Source organism: Liolophura sinensis, chromosome 1 (assembly GCF_032854445.1).
Source record: "Liolophura sinensis isolate JHLJ2023 chromosome 1, CUHK_Ljap_v2, whole genome shotgun sequence".
In the NCBI taxonomy this organism is placed as follows: Eukaryota; Metazoa; Mollusca; class Polyplacophora; order Chitonida; family Chitonidae; genus Liolophura; species Liolophura sinensis.
Genome location: NC_088295.1, coordinates 32192243 through 32210226, shown reverse-complemented (window position 1 = coordinate 32210226; position 17984 = coordinate 32192243). Strand labels below are relative to the sequence as shown.

Below are 17984 nucleotides of genomic sequence, written 5' to 3'. Positions count from 1 at the left end.
CCCTATTATACATGTACGTTGTAACACATGGCTGATAAGACTGACAAACTTTAAGAAACTTTGAATGAAGACTGTTGATGGTAAAGCCTTGGCTTAAAAGTTTCAGCAGCACACAGTACGTCTCGTATATGACATTGATTGAAAGCCTCGATGTCAGTATATACGCTCTACATAGAATATAGAACTATGTATATTCTATTCTATGTAAATATATAGGCGAGATTTGATACCGTGCAGCATATGTGCAACCCTGTCTCTAGAGGATATTGCTATCCATAAATATATAGTTAAGAATATATAAAATTACTGTCATCTCTCTTTTCATGTATAAAATCGATGAGAGAGCGCTGGTTGTTTCTGCTTCCTTCGCATTCATGGATACTAGTATCTACTTTCAAAGTTATGGTGTGTTCTATTGAATATTAGTGAATACATAAGTGCAAGTATATCTCGTCAATAAATATACTATATATATATATATATATATATATATATATATATATATATATATATATATATATATATATATATATATATATATATATATAGGCCTACATGGCCTGCATGTTTGAAATGTGCAATTTTTTTTTCATGAATCTCACGAACCATCAAAATACATGTAAAGCTTGCATTTAAAATATGTATACAAAACAATCCTAAGATCTTAGAAGTCACACTCCAATTATATATAGGATACGTATATGCATTACGTTAGAGGAGGTAAAGTGGACTGATGTATTTGTGGGGACGCCATTTTTGTTGTGTTTCATTTTTTCCCTATCCAGGATTCAACTCCAATCAAAAATAAATTCCTCTGCAGCATAATGTAAGATTAAATGATGTAAGATTAAATGCTACTTTTTATTGATGCTACACGTAAATACATTTTTCAACGCAATTTTTGTCAAAATGGAGTAACTCAATCTGCACTGTCGGAAAGTGTAAATAAAACAAAGCAATACTGTATAATTCTTTTATTCTGACAATGTAAAGATATGAATATATTAGCTCAGTAAATTTATCTATTTATTGATTTATCTAGACCATGCACCGACCTTCGACATCAAGTACCAGACAAACCGCAGCCGATACAGCGAGAGCTGGATTTGAACGCGCGAAATTGGTCAAGGATATGATAGTCGCAACGAGCAAACCCTTTAACCATCTGAACCAACGAGACCCCGCCACCTCTTAATAAGGCAAAATGTACAGCATACAGACATAAAACATACAATCCTTGTACGGTATACAAGTGAAGGAAAAACACAGCTAACACATGTGGGTGAATCCAATATATGTATAGGATGTATATGATAAGGCAAACTGCACAACATGGCGCAAAATCACAACATATGCATGATCTATATATATAATTCAAGGAACATGTCTGCATGCTAAGTTTTTGCTTTGCAGGTATAATTCCTGTAATTCTATTATCCCGACGCCTGGGTAATATTTCCGCGAAATTCAATCCCGCATTTTTCTCTGTATAAATATTTCATACGCCATCTGCATTGTAGTTGCATTTTCAATGACAGTAACGCTGTGTGAAAATGACCCTACATATATACGGTACCTGGAACCGTGTAATATAGGTCCCTGCCTGGAAACCCATTCATGCATGTATGTCCGGATTGATGAACGCATGTGTAGAGGTAAATATAGACGATAAAGCTCTGTAAGGATTCCTGATTTAAACAATTCTATGTAATGAGATGAAGAAATAACAAAGCATGGATCACATGTCAAGATGGTGGTGTAGGTGATATTGTATAATAATATAAGTGAATACACAGCGTCTACTCTCTCTACCTTTCGCGTTATATCACTGGCACGAGTGTTAAATGTTGTACAGAAATCTTGAACAACGCCGAGGTCACTGGGATCACGGTGATAGGGCATATACTTGTACATGTTGCTGTACTATTTATTATAAATCTCGCGACAATTGTCAAAAGCGTACAATCGTGCATAGCCTCTATATATCAGTACTTCTCAGGCACTTTCGCTATCTACTATGTATACATGTACCAGTCTGTGGGATTCTCAGTGTTCCTTTGTGCATGTGAAACACTGATCTCTTCTCGTGTGTTGAGAAAAGTGAGTAAGTGCTTGGGGTTTAACGTCGTACTTAACAATTTTTCAGTAATATGACGACGAAGGAATCCTTAGAGTGCATGTAATGTGCATCCTTGTTGCATGACGGATTTCCACCGCTCTTTTATTTGGTGCTGCTTCACTGAGGTGCCTTACCGAAGGCAAGTAAGTTGCCCCACCCGAGCCATTATACTGATACGGGTCAACCAGTAGTTGCACTATCCCCTTCATGCTGAAGGCCAAGCGAGGAAGTTACAACTTCCTCTTTTAAAGTCTTAGGTGTGACTCGACCCAGGATTGACCCTGAATCTACCGCTCTACAAAAGCTGACGCTCTACCAAATGTGCTGTCGGGGCCAGAAGAGGCCCAATTATTATTATCTACCTCGCTATTGTGTTCACGTTTTCAGGCGTAAAGTTCAGAGGTAAAAAACCATAATTCAAGGCACACTTTTTGAAGCCTCTCAAATCTTTTTACATCATGATGCTCCATTTTGGAATGGACTAATATGGGAAAGAAAAGCGCCTTTTTTGATGTCAAGGGTTAGATTTATCTAATGAATTCTCAAACCATATTCGTCCAAAATTTGTCTGCCAATCCCATATACACTCAAAAAATAATGTGTTAAATTTATCAGAAAATCTTTGGTCTGATGAGTGATGATAGAATGAATTCTGTGATCGCAGCAGATTTTTCTGTTAATTAAAACATACATATTCTATTTACTCAGCAGAAAGATTCTATTAAACCAATAGGGTATTATGTTGAATATGACACGATGTTGTATTAAAATAACGGAATAAATTCTAGTATCACACAAACAAGAGATATTCTGTTAAAATTAGCAGATTATTTTTTGAGTGTACACAATGCAGTGTCACACAAATGGAGGAATTAAAAATGCCAAGATCTAACTTATAGGAATGGCTCTAAACGTGTCTCCAGTTATCTAAAAGGGCAGCTCTTCCAGAGCCTATATGCGAAACCTGGACCCTGACTTTCTTGTATGAATAAACATGCTTCTTGGAACTGCACGTATAGCTTTCCGGTTGCAAGCAGCCTTTTCAGTCAATAGTACCTAAATGGCATGGATACAATCGCGTGGAGATCAACATGACGGCTGTCAGTGGTCAGTCAATCCTCTTATGGCCATGCACACACAAAAGCTAGTGTAAATCAGTGACAGCAGCTTGAGATTTCCGTTAAATTCATCGCTGAGGGCCTGACCGATTGAACTCTCCACATAGGCACCGTCAGCCCTATGTATAGCCTCCACAATACAGTTGTAACAGCATTGACGCTCAGTGGATGGCACTGCCTGTATATGCCGATTAAAGGGTCGCCGACGAGTTTTAATTAAGGAACCATTGCTTTAATACAAATTCGGTTTAGATGATGGACCAGGGCTGAGATGAACGTTGATGGCTTCTTACTCCTGTTAATGGATCAAATTGCCGCCGGGCGAGTTCCTCTTATTGATTCTGACGGATTTCTCACAGCTATACCAGAAACGTTATTGCACGTTCAAGGATATTATGAATAACTCCGTTGCCGATTTGCGAATTTGATACTGAATTTTATCCTGCTTGTTTCCTGGCGAAAAGAGCACCCGATACAGCAGCCTCATGCGGGCATAGAGAAATCTGCATGCGTTTGTATACATGTATATACTTGCATAACTATATTCCAATTCTGGCAACAGACAATGGCACAAATTAACCCTTCGCTTGTATATATATATAGAGAGAGAGAATTATTCTGTTTTTGTCGTATTTGGGCTAAACAGGGTTCAGAACCAATGGAACGCGATCGACAAATAAGACATCTCCGCACCTGTTGTTATACATGACTCGTATATATACATGTACGTCATTGTTGTCTGAGCTACACCTGGGAGTGTTAGATGTGTACAGAATCCCATGGCACATAGCCAACACCATTCTTTTACACGGCCTACAAAGCACTATAGGAGTACTCCTCAGATGTATGGCGATTCTATAATTCGTATTGCGTAGGAGAGAGGTTATTAAGGTGAGAATATATAAATGATAGAATACCAAACTCCTAGAAACACTGGCTTTTCACGTAGTGTTTTTCCAGATCGAATAGTTATAAACACGTGCCAAAGCCAATCTACCGACAGATAAAGATTTCTGTGTATAGATGTTCCGGGACGGAACTCCATAATATGGTATTTGTATAACAAGGTAATAATACCAGCTTTACACGGGTATATACATATGCAACAATGGACTACATGTCACATGTTTTTATCACCGGGGGGTGGGGGGGTCTCCGTGGCTCAGTCGGTTAGTGCGCTAGCGCAGCGCAATGACCCAGGAGCCTCTGACCAATGCGGTCGCTGTGAGTTCATGTCCAGCTCATGCTGGCTTCCTCTCCGGCCGCAAATGGGATGGTCTGCCAGCAACCAGCGGATGGTCGTGGGTTTCCCCCGGGCTGTGCCCGGCTTCCACCCACCATAATGCTGGCCGCCGTCGTATAAGTGAAATATTCTTGAGTACGGCGTAAAACACCAATCAAATAAATAAAATAAATGTTTTTATCATCAACTGTTATAATTGACCGTACTTTATGCCCTGCGAAGTGGGAGGGAATGAGGCCACTGAATTAAAAGATATCAGTGTTCATGTACGAGGTCACACGACGACTTGATCGAAATATAAAGTCACAGACAGCAGTCATAGGAGAGCAGTCATAAACTGCTGTTCGTATTTTATACTTTCAAATACATTCGGTTTTGTTTACTAATATGCTTGTGGGGGTTTTGCGTTGCCACCTGCTTCTTACACCAGTCGTATACATACCCACTCCCTCACTATGTCACTGTCAGAGTACTTTATGCAATAATATATATTATCTTGGTTGACTTCTAATTCCATTCCACTGCATGATTTTACATACATTCGCAAGTATCCAAACAATAGATTCCTTTGCACCCAAAATTTATAATTTTTAATACAATCATTTTTAATACAACATATGTTAATGATTGCGCAAGAAGTTAACATAAGTCTTCACGGATGACAACTATTCATTGTTGATAATAAAATTATGACTGAATATGCCATATAACTATTTACATGGCATGTTCAGTCCTCATTTCATTATTAATCCATGATGCTTGTGCTACCAACTTCGTGATGGTTGGATCACATGTCCATATTCCGACTGCTTTGCGTGACATCCGCAGGCCGGTGGCAACTCTCTATAAGACATCAAAAAAGGGAAATTCTGCTTTGTCTGGCTGTAGTAGGTCCCCCAGAAAGCAAGCCGTTCCGGCCCATCCTTCATACAGACTGTACGGTGTGTCCGGACGCCGGGCACCGGACTTGAAATCTGGCGTGAATATGAACTCGGCGAACTTCTGTGCTCTATACAGATACTTGGGATCTTTGGTAAGACGAAATAGGAGAAGGAAAACGTAACCACTACCGGCCACGCCGTGGCAGATGCCGGGTCCCTTCCTCAGCAGGCCACACTTCCAGGTGATCTCCCCACACCTTACACAAGCCTCCAGGAATCTCTCCTCCTTCCACAAGACGTACGCTCGGCCGAAGAGGTACACGATACCTGGCGGAACAAACACAATTAGGGGTAAATGGATTTATAAGTGAAGACATTTTAGCTGTTGCCTGCAAACCCAAAACTGTTCCTTAAACGATATAGTATCCTAAATTTTAGTACGAAAATCATTTAGCATTTAGCCATTCGTTTTCCAGTTATAATTGTTGTAAGCATTTGTCAAATGGTTTGACAAATATTTCTCATTTAATTACTGCCACATATATATATATATATATATATATATATATATATATATATACCCATTTTCGAACAAGCACGACATTCTACACAGCGTAATACTAATCTAACCATGCGTCTTGTTTCCAGGGACAGCCATTGCGACCACTTACTTCTATAAAGGAATCACATGTCCTGATAAAGCCACCGCCGTGATGTAAGTGAAAAATTCTTGAGCACAGCGTTAATCACCACTCAATCAATTTATCAGTTATATGCGTGCTGGTTAAGTGGTCTAATTTGACCCGTCCGCTGCAGTTAACAATGATGTCGCGATTTTTAATACTTGATAATTGGAAAGCCTCAAACTCGTGTCTGTCAGTCCACCACGAACCAGTTACTATTACCCTACGGTTTTTTTCAAAATGGTTCATCATATTGAAGCCTATCTTCACCATGACTATACTTACATATGAAGTCCGAGAGTAATATATCCCATTACAAAGAAATGCTATTCCCAGATGACTTCACACCTGTCCAGAGACAGCCGCTTTCGGGTTTCCTAAACCATGGACTGTACAGTCACCATTACCGGTATCTTACGTTTGCGTTTGGGCTCGGTTAACTTAGGGGAGCTTGGTGAAAAGAAAATAGCTTTATTGCTAAAGAAACATAGTATCCTGTTTGCAACGTTATATTTTAACTAATTCTATAACAACCACTATCTGATCGATCCCTGTTTTAAACATTTCCATTAAAGCGTTAGCTCTAAACTGGCACTAACGTCTCAAATTCATTATCAACAAACCGCTCGTATACATTTTAGGTGATAATATGAAAATGTTTTATACTCTTTGTTTTTAACCTTGTTTTCATCTTCAAAATATAACAAGTATAGGCGATTATTTTTGTTTACTAGGCAGGACATACCGGGAGCTCCGTGACACCAATGTACCAGCTGATCAGCCTCACTCCTCGGGGCGCCAACCTCGTCCATGGCAGGGGCATAGTTAAAGTTCGGCTGTTCTAGACTCAACATGAAGTCCACGGATGCCTTGACATCAGCCTCTGCGGCCGGGTCCGATTGGAGATAGTCAGGGAAAGACAGCAGCATTTGGAGAATGGAGGACAGGCCGTGGGCGGCACCTGGTATAACATTGAAACGGTTGTTATTGGTTAACTTAACTATTTTTAAAAAATTCTTATAATTTGCTGAAGAAATATTTAACATGAACGCTGTTTATAATGGGTACATTTGTCTCTTATCAATCTCCAGATATTTCTCTTAAAAGGTAGTTTCAACAATTATATGCATCAAGCATCCGCATTGTCGCTTGAATCCATCGTCCATAAATCCATTCGGTAGACAGGGCGAACAAATGTTATGCAGCTGAGAAACCTTGTGGACGCATGAACATATTTACATTTACGACTACGTTAAAGGAGCAATATTTTAAACCAAAAGAGAACAAAAGGAAGGGAAAACTTTGGAATTTATTCCATAATGGTCTAGCTTAAATTTCTTGTTCACTTTTGCCTTGCTGGTCTAAAGAAAGTTAACACGGAATTTTATGTATAGCACCAAGACTTAACTATCTCCGATTCTGACATGCTATCCCTCAATGGCAAAGAGAATTGTTTTTATGGCCATAGTCATGGTAAGCTTGCCTGTATCTGTTGTCAACTTCTGATTAGATATACATCTTTCATTGGCCAACAATATCTTGCGTCGCTAAATAATCAAGTCAGAGTTATTTTTTCCCTGACATCTGAGAAAAAAAAGAGCGCGTATAACTCCCCGGCCGATTTTGTAGAATGACAGAACATTGCACTTCGCCTGTAGTTGTTACAGTTCCCTACATATCTGATCATATTTCTACAGTAATTTAAAAACCTTTCCATTATCAACATGGATTTCATGTGACCATGCAGTTAGCAGTCAATGATAAATGAACATCTACCATTTGATTTTTTCTGAGATGCATCATTCGTATTTCAAATATAAAGTGTAGTAGTAAAGCGTCATCAAATGACCACTCTTATGTATATAGCCTGCGACATCCTGTCCATGCAAACAGAAAAGAGATGATCCTTGCAGGGTGTTTATACCTAGATATTCGGTTTTGTAGTAGGCGTACATAAGAGGACATGGTGAGTGGTGTCTCTTGGCATAATCTCTCCCGGACTTGACAATAGCCGCGCAAACGCCATGGATATCTTTGTCCTCGACAACCTGTGCATAAAAATAGGTGAAATTCACCACGCCTGTATTAGTATGTCACATATGGTAATTTTCAGTGCTAGATTTTTGTCTTTTTAGAAGTTGTTACAGACGTTCATATACATGTTGTATACGGTTATATATATATATATTTTTTATTGAATGTTTGCGTAAAGAAAAGAATAGAAATACGAGGAACTGCAAGGGCCACAAGCAATGTTGTGACATTTATTGTGACAATTCATGGCTATATTTAACAGCATTACCGCCGTAAGATAACTTCATGATTTGCTGTTGGCCAAATACTCAATGACACCCCAGGCAGATTTTGCCAGTATATAAATCTATTTATCTTTCAAGCCTTCATGTAATGACAAGCATTTAGTATTAAATATTTGTTGGTTACATTTTATATACAACTCTTGTCACTATATTACCGCCCACTTCCTGGTACTTGAGCTTTTAATTCATATTTAGTTCAGTCCACAGAAATGAAACACCCACAAATCTTGTAGCGATATTATTTTCATAGCCAAATGAGGTTATTCGATCAAATGAAAAATAAGAAACAATACCACCATCCCCGTTACTTTTTTTTTAATCGCAGACGTCCATATTTTAATTTCAAGATATTTCCAAAATGCACTGTTGATAACTTCCTTGTGTTCTGGAGGTCATTGTGGTTTCTGGTTTAGAGTCAAAACCAGGGAAATAACCTGGGACTTCAACGTTACAGGTCTTGCTGGATGACTGCACAGCTACCAAATAACTGCCGTTGATATTTTAACTTTCATACTGGGACAGAACATTGCGATGTGAATATAATACCACGGAATGTAAAGATATGAACTATTCACTTAAAAACTAGGCGCTAGACACGGCAGACCTATATACCTTTCGACCCAAGGCTTTATGCAGAAACAGCACTCCGCACAGATACCCGGCACGACCGATAAATAACTCATCAGACCCACAGCCTAGGAAATCTCCGACAGTTTTACACACGTTAGCCACCTGAGCAAACTGGACTGCCATTTTGGAAGACTTATCACTGCCTATTTCATTTAATATAACGCTACCGACCGCATAAACTCCCGCCTTGCCAATGATAAACGACGTAACGGGATCGCGACACGACTTGCTGTTTATGTGGGCAATGGCTTGTTCTAAATACTCCATAGCTTTCTCGAGGTATTTCTCCCTCTTAGCTGACAGATGTTTGATTTTTGATAGATAGTAGAACATGTACGCCAGCCCGGCATTGCCAACATACAGTCCACCGTCCGAGTTATCCGGTTCGGGCTTCATGTTTTCATAAACCTCATCCGCCAGGGACCGGACTGCGTCACTCCATCGGGACTCGTCAATCGTCACGATTGAGCCTGTGACGTAATCAGGAAACTGATTGACAAAGAACCGCCCGCGTACACCAGTCATGTTCGCACACAATGATATGTGCCTTCTTGCAAGGCAGAAGATCTTCCGAAACATAGATGTTGCCTATTTGACCGTCATGTTGTCGTTGTATTATCCACGCCCTCTGTTGGGCGATAGGTGGGGAGGTAACTCTAAATGATTTTCTACAAACGCTGATAGCTGGCCCTCAGAAGTACTTCAAGTGCATCTCGCGCAGAGTTTGATTAGTTATTATGTCGACAAGAGAATCACTTTATCACCTTTTCCGATAAATCAAATTATATAAAAATGTTTATTTCGATGCGGTTATCGACAGAGTCGTGTATTCTCCTCCCTCCCGAAACATTCTTACAATGGTTGTGTCTTACACATGTTAAGCCTACATGCTATTTTAAAATATATTTTCTATTGCAACTTTGCACTGCCATTTTTTTCCTACATATTAAGTGGTAACATTTTGTACCAGGGGCTTCAAAGTTTGTTCTAGGTATAAATTTTTGTGTTTTTCAGGAAATGGAGGCGGACAAACACTGGGCAAAAGTGGTGTTCAGTCCTAGCTGTTTCACTGACATTTAACTGTGTCGGTTTATCACCTAACAGCTGTTGGTCAGTTTTGTGAAAAATAGGACTGGGATTATCGGAGCCTCGGAGACTTAGGGACACTGCTGTGGTGCCAAACGTTAACATGTAAGTATCCGTATGGGGAATTAATTATAAACTATGGCAATATATATCATTAGTATTGAACCTTACTGAGACTTCTGCACGTCAACACAAAACAAAAGGTATTTTTTTTAGTGAACGAACAGAGATAAATAAAACAGAAAGGAAAGCAAGCATGAATATATACGTTTTATTTTCAAACAAAAACAATGTTTAACAAAAGTTTGCATGTACAATAAAGTGATGTTGGTACAATGGGTTTTTTTTCTGTAGAAAAGTAAATGAAATAGGCCAAGGGTTTTGTGTTTGACTGAGACGATTAATGGCGATGTGTACCATATACTGATATACAAAACGAAAGTAATAAACTTTTCTCACGACCCGCGTGGCTTAATTATTGCTAGCATATGTACATAATGTTATAAATCCATGCATCGCCAAGTACACAGTGCATCCTAAAGCTGTGAACGGTTAAACATACTGTAAAGTGTGTTTGATTTGATTTGATTTGATTTGATTGGTGTTTTACGCCGAACTCAAGAATATTTCACTTATACGACGGCGGCCAGCATTATGGTGGGAGGAAACCGGGCAGAGCCCGGGAGAAACCCACGACCATCTGCAGGTTGCTGGAATACCTTCCCACGTACGGCCGGAGAGGAAGCCAGCATGAGCTGGACTTGAACTCACAGCGACCGCATTGGTGAGAGACCAATGCGCGCTAACCGATTGAGCCACGGAGGCCCCACTGTAAAGTGTGAGTGTCTGTAGAGTGTCTTTCTAAAGTACCATCATTATCATATTTACTCTCCTTGATGTGAAAGTCGATTACCTTAATTGTACGACATGTTACAATCTATGTACATAAAGCAATTATTATTGACATTTCAAACAACATCCAGCAAGTCAAACACTTTGACATGGTGATATTGTCAGTGAGAGAAAGAAGTAGGTCGTACATAGACATTGCGGTGGTCAGAATTATTTACAAACACTGTGCATATTTGAATTTGACTAGATAACACTGTGTCATCGTTTTGCAATATATTGCATGTACATGTATAAATAAATGCAAAGCAAATAAAGCTAACAATGAGACCATGTGTATATATATATATATATATATATATATATATATATATATATATATATATATCAAATAGACGGTCCAATATATATATATATATCAAATAGATGGTCCAATGCATGCATGCATGCGAACTCTTCACATTTTGGTTATCATCCGAGGTTATAGCCTTAGTGTCACCAAGGCTCTGACAGCAGTGGAGGCTAAGGAATCCCGGGGATTCCCCGCATTTCCCACGCTTGGATTGCACCAAGACCCTTGTGTCCAAGAGGTTGAAAGACAATCATGCATCAGGTATATCGAAACCCCTATTGTCTTTTATTACAAAAGTGCATCAGAATTCATTCCTAGTAACTCAAAATTACGACGCCCAATGAAATTATTGGTGGCTTGTGCACCACTCCCTCACTATGTCATTGTCAAAGTACTTTACGTGAGCACAAAACGAACAGCCCTACAAAGGTATGTACTATTTATGCAATAATATATATTATCTTGGTTGACTTCTAATTCTATTTCACTGCATGGTTTTACACATACATTCGTATCCACACAATAGATTCCTTTGCACCCAAAAAAGCTTTCATTTTTAATACAACATATGTTAACGATTGCGCAAGAAGTTAACATAAGTCTTTACGGATGACAACTATGCTTTATTCTGTGTGCCGTGATTCGGAGTACAGGTACATGTACTAACACGTGCTTTATTACACTACACCCTGCAGGGCTACATACATGGTATAAAATCAAACTGTTATCGCTAATTTGATACAGAACACATTTCATATGGATAACAAACGTTGCTATAGCCAATATGGCTCGGTCTAATTTGCCTCTAACCCATTTAAAAAACTTCTTTGCAAACTGAAACAACATGGGACAAAAAGATAAAAAAGTAAATTTAATGCAAATTTGAGTTGGTTTGTAAACACATAAATAATATGTGGGAAAATGCAATATAAATTATCTGTAACGTATAAATGATCAATGTATTTGTAAATCAAAGCACTAAACTTTCATCTCAACAATAAAACAAAGCAATGGCTAAAACGGAATGTTAAAGATGGCAAAAAGATTTATGAAGTCCGTCTTGCAAAACAGTGGTAAAGCTCTTTCCTAAGCCGAGACAAACGAGGATATCATACCAACGACATCCAACCACAAGCAACGGTCACTGGATTGAAAATAAAATCATGACTGAATATGCCATATAACTATTTACATGCCATGTTCAGTCCTCATTTCATTATTAATCCATGATGCTTGTGCTGCCAACTTCGTGATGGTTGGATCACATGTCCATACTCCGACTGCTTTGCGTGACATCCGCAGGCCGGTGGCAACTCTCTATAAGACATCAAAAAAGGGAAATTCTGCTTTGTCTGGCTGTAGTAGGTCCCCCAGAAAGCAAGCCGTTCCGGCCCATCCTTCATACAGACTGTACGGTGTGTCCGGACGCCGGGCACCGGACTTGAAATCTGGCGTGAATATGAACTCGGCGAACTTCTGTGCTCTATACAGATACTTGGGATCTTTGGTAAGACGAAACAGGAGAAGGAAGACGTAACCATTACCGGCCACGCCGTGGCAGATGCCGGGTCCCCTTCCTCAGCAGGCCACACTTCCAGGTGATCTCCCCACACCTTACACAAGCCTCCAGGAATCTCTCCTCCTTCCACAAGACGTACGCTCGGCCAAACAGTATACTATACCTAGCGGAACAAACACAATTAGGGGTAAATGGATTTATAAGTGAAGACATTTTAGCTATTGCTTGCAAACCCAAAATTGTTCCTTGAACGATATGGTATGCTAAATTTTAGTACGAAAATAACTTAGCATCTAGCCATTCGTTTTCCAATTATAACTGTTGTAACCATTTGTCTGTGTATATTTTGCTTAGGAGACACACTTCGGTTAGTTGTTACGATTCGTGTCCCACATACATTCCATGACTAATATTTCTCATTTAATTACTTAATTACTGCCATATACATACATATATATATATATATTATATATATATATATATATATATATATATATATATACATATATATATATATATACCCATTTTCGAACAAGCACGACATTCTACACAGCGTAATACTAATCTAACCACGCGTCTTGTTTCCAGGAACAGCCATTGCGACCACTTACTTCTATAAAGGAATCACATGTCCTGATAAACGCCACCGCCGTGATGCAAGTGAAAAATTCTTGAGCACAGCGCTAATCACCACTCAATCAATTTATCAGTTATATGCGTGCTGGTTAAGTGGTCTAATTTGACCCGTCGCTACAGTTAACAATGATGTCGCGATTTTAATACTTGATAATTGGAAAGCCTCAAACTCGTGTCTGTCAGTCCACCACGAACCAGTTACTATTACCCTACTATTTTTTTTTCAATACGGTTCATCATATTGAAGCCTATCTTCACCATGACTATACTTACAGATGAAGTCCGAGAGTAATATATCCCATTACAAAGAAATGCTATTCCCAGATGACTTCACACCTGTCCAGAGACAGCCGCTTTTCGGGTTTCCTAAACCATGGACTGTACAGTCACCATTACCGGTATCTTACGTTTGCGTTTGGTCTCGGTTAACTTAGGGAGCTTGGTGAAAGAAAAATAGCTTTATTGCTAAAGGAACATAGTATCCTGTTTGCAACGTTATACTTTAACTAATTCTATAACAACCACCATCTGATCGATCCCTGTTTTAAACGTTTCCATTAAAGCGTTAGCTCTAAACTGGTACTAACGTCCTCAAATTCATTATCAACAAACCGCTCGTATACATTTTAGGTGATAATATGAAAATGTTTTATACTCTTTGTTTTTAACCTTGTTTTCATCTTTCAAATATAACAAGTATAGGCGATTATTTTTGTTTACTAGGCAGGACATACCGGGAGCCCCGTGACACCAATGTACCAGCTGATCAGCCTCACTCCTCGGGGCGCCAACCTCGTCCATGGCAAGGGCATAGTTAAAGTTCGGCTGTTCTAGACTCAACATGAAGTCCACGGATGCCTTGACATCAGCCTCTGTGGCCGGGTCCGATTGGAGATAGTCAGGGAAAGACAGCAGCATTTGGAGAATGGAGGACAGGCCGTGGGCGGCACCTGGTACAACATTGAAACGGTTGTTAACTGGTTAACTTAACTATTTTTAAAAAATTCTTATAATTTGCTGAAGTAATATTTAACATGAACGCTGTTTATAATGGGTACATTTGTCTCTTATCAATCTCCAGATATTTCTCTTAAAAGGTAGTTTCAACAATTATATGCATCAAGCATCCGCATTGTCGCTTGAATCCATCGTCCATAAATCCATTCGTAGACAGGGGCGAAACAAATGTTATGCAGCTGAGAAACCTTGTGGACGCATGAACATATTTACATTTACGACTACGTTAAAGGAGCAATATTTTTTAAACCAAAAGAGAACAAAAGGAAGGGAAAACTTTGGAATTTATTCCATAATGGTCTAGCTTAAATTTCTTGTTCACTTTTGCCTTGCTGGTGCTGGCGTGTTAAGAAAGTTAACACGGAATTTTATATATAGCACCAAGACTTAACTATCTCCGATTTCTGACATGCTATCCCTCAATTGCAAATTGTTCTAAATAACTATGGTCATGGTAAACTTGCCTGTATCTGTTGTCAACTTCTGATTAGATATAAATCTTTTATTGGCCAACAATATCTTGCGTCGCTAAATAATCAAGTCAGTCTTTTTTTCGGACAAACTAAGCAAAAAGGAGAGCAGATAACCCCCCGGCCGATTTTGCAGAATGACTGAACATTGCACTTCGCCTGTAGTTGTTACAGTTCCCTACATATCTGATCATATTTCTACAGTAATTTAAAAACCTTTCCATTATCAACATGGATTTCATGTAACCGTGCAGTTAGCAGTCAATGATAAATGAACATCTACCATTTGATTTTTTCTGAGATGCATCATTTGTATTTCAAATATAAAGTGTAGTAGTAAAGCGTCATCAAATGACCACTCTTATGTATATAGCCTGCGACATCCTGTCCATGCAAACAGAAAAAGAGATGGTCCTTGCAGGGTGTTTATACCTAGACATTCAGCTTTGTAGTAGGCGTACATAAGAGGACATGGTGAGTGGTGTGTCTTGGCATAATCTCTCCCGGACTTGACAATAGCCGCGCAAACGCCATGGATGTCTTTGTCCCCGACAACCTGTGCATAAAAATAGGTGAAATTCACCACGCCTGTATTAGTATGTGACAGATGGTAATGTTCAGTGCTAGATTTTTGTCTTTTTAGAAGTTGTTATAGACGTTCATATACATGTTGTATACGGTTATATATATTTTTTATTGAATGTTTGCGTAAAGAAAAGATAGAAATACGAGGAACTGCAAGGGCCAAAAGCAATGTTGACATTTATTGTGACAATTCATGGCTATATTTAATAGCATTACCGCCGTAAGATAACTTCATGATTTGCTGTTGGCCAAATATTCCACGACACCCCAGGCAGATTTTGCCAGTATATAAATCTATTTATCTTTCAAGCCTTCATGTAATGACAAGCATTTAGTATTAAATATTTGTTGGTTACATTTTATATGCAACTCTTGTCACTATATGGCCGCCCACTTCCTGGTACTTGAGCTTTTAATTCATATTTAGTTCAGTCCATAAAAAAGAAACACCCACAATTCTTGTAGCGATATTATTTTCATAGCCAAATGAGGTTATTCGATCAAATGAAAAATAAGAAACAATACCACCATCCCCAATAGTTTTTTTTTTAATCGCAGACGTCCATATTTTAATTTCAAGCCATTTCCAAAATGCACTATTGATAACTTCCTTGTGTTCTGGAGGTCATTGTGGTTTCTGGTTTAGAGTCAAAACCAGGGAAATAACCTGGGATTTCAACGTTACAGGTCTTGCTGGATGACTGCACAGCTACCAAATAACTGCCGTTGATATTTTAACTTTCATACTGGGACAGAACATTGCGATGTGAATATAATACCACGGAATGTAAAGATATGAACTATTCACTTAAAAACTAGGCGCTAGACACGGCTGACCTATATACCTTTCGACCCAAGGCTTTATGCAGAAACAGCACTCCGCACAGATACCCGGCACGACCGATAAATAACTCATCAGACCCACAGCCTAGGAAATCTCCGGCAGTTTTACACACGTTAGCCACCTGAGCAAACTGGACTGCCATTTTGGAAGACTTATCACTGCCTATTTCATTTAATATAACGCTACCGACCGCATAAACTCCCGTCTTGCCAATGATAAACGACGTAACGGGATCGCGACACGACTTGCTGTTTATGTGGGCAATGGCTTGTTCTAAATACTCCATAGCTTTCTCGAGGTATTTCTCCCTCTTAGCTGACAGATGTTTGATTTTTGATAGATAGTAGAACATGTACGCCAGCCCGGCATTGCCAACATACAGTCCACCGCCCGAGTTGTCCGGTTCGGGCTTCATGTTTTCATAAACCTCATCCGCCAGGGACCGGACTGCGTCACTCCATCGGGACTCGTCAATCGTCACGATTGAGCCTGTGTCGTAATCAGGAAACTGATTGACAAAGAACCGCCCGCGTACATCAGTCATGTTCGCACACAATGATATGTGTCTTCTTGCAAGGCAGAAGATCTTCCGAAACATGGATGTTGCCTATTTGACCGTCATGTTGTCGTTGTATTATCCACACCCTCTGTTGGGCAATGGGTGGGGAGGTAACTCTAAATGATTTTCTACAAACGCTGATAGCTGGCCCTCAGAAGTACTTCAAGTGCATCTCGCGCAGAGTTTGATTAGTTATTATGTCGACAGGGGAATTACTTTATCATTTCTTCCGATAAATCAAATTATATAAAAATGCTTATTTCGATGCGGTTATCGACAGAGTCGTGTATTCTCCTCCCTCCCGAAACATTCTTACTATGGTTGTGTCTTGCTCATGTTAGGCCTACATGCTATTTTAAAATACTTTAAAAACTTTGCACTGCCTTTTTTGGATTTTCCCCCTACATATTAAGTGGTAACATTTTGTACCAGGGGCTTCAAAGTTTGTTCTAGGTATAAATTTGTGTGTTTTTCAGGAAATGGAGGCGGACAAACACTGGGCAAAAGTGGTATTCAGTCCTAGCTGTTTCACTGACATTTAACTGTGTCGGTTTATCACCTAACAGCTGTTGGTCAGTTTTGTGAAAAATAGGACTGGGATTATCGGAGCCTCGGAGATTTAGGGACACTGCTGTGGTGCCATCCGTTAACATGTTTTTTTTTAAGTATCAGTATGGGGAATTAATTATAAACTATGGCAATATATATCATTAGTACTGAACCTTACTGAGACTTCTGCACGTCAATACAAAACAAAAGGTATTTTTTTTAGTGAACGAACAGAGATAAATAAAACAGAAAGGAAAGCAAGCATGAATATATACGTTTTATTTTCAAACGAAAACAATGTTTAACAAAAGTTTGCATGTACAATAAACTGATGTTGGTACAATGACCTTTTTTCTGTAGAAAAGTAAATGAAATAGGCCAAGGGTTTTGTGTTTGACTGAGACGATTTATGGCGATGTGTACCATATACTGATATACAAAACGAAAGTAATAAACTTTTCTCACGACCCGCGTGGCTTAATTATTGCTAGCATATGTTATTTATTTATTTATTTGAATGGTGTTT

At 39.0% G+C, this 17984-nt stretch overlaps 2 protein-coding genes across 2 annotated transcripts; both read right to left on the bottom strand.

The window, feature by feature from the left end:
* Positions 1-4707: 4707 nt before the first annotated feature.
* Positions 4708-9599, bottom strand: LOC135477822 (lanC-like protein 3). Its single transcript, XM_064758030.1, has 4 exons — positions 8975-9599; positions 7969-8092; positions 6790-7005; positions 4708-5688 (listed from the first exon to the last, which is right to left on the bottom strand). The coding sequence occupies exons 1-4, from the start codon at positions 9569-9571 to the stop codon at positions 5324-5326; spliced, it is 1302 nt and encodes a 433-aa protein (XP_064614100.1). The 5' UTR covers positions 9572-9599; the 3' UTR covers positions 4708-5323.
* A 1769-nt stretch (positions 9600-11368) lies between these two features.
* LOC135480068 (lanC-like protein 3) lies at positions 11369-16976 on the bottom strand. Its single transcript, XM_064759821.1, is given in 5 exon segments — positions 11369-12851; positions 12853-12955; positions 14165-14384; positions 15354-15477; positions 16352-16976. Coding segments are annotated over 5 exon segments (1299 nt in total). The 5' UTR covers positions 16949-16976; the 3' UTR covers positions 11369-12596.
* Positions 16977-17984: the final 1008 nt, after the last annotated feature.

Coding starts and splice junctions, on each gene's coding strand:
- LOC135477822 (XM_064758030.1), bottom strand. CDS start 9,571: ATGTTTCGGAAGATCTTCTGCCTTGCAAGAAGGCACATATCATTGTGT. Junction 8,093..8,974: donor ATAAAGCCTTGGGTCGAAAG/GTATATAGGTCT, acceptor TTTTATGCACAG/GTTGTCGAGGACAAAGATAT. Junction 5,689..6,789: donor TTGGTGTCACGGAGCTCCCG/GTATGTCCTGCC, acceptor TTGTTCCGCCAG/GTATCGTGTACCTCTTCGGC.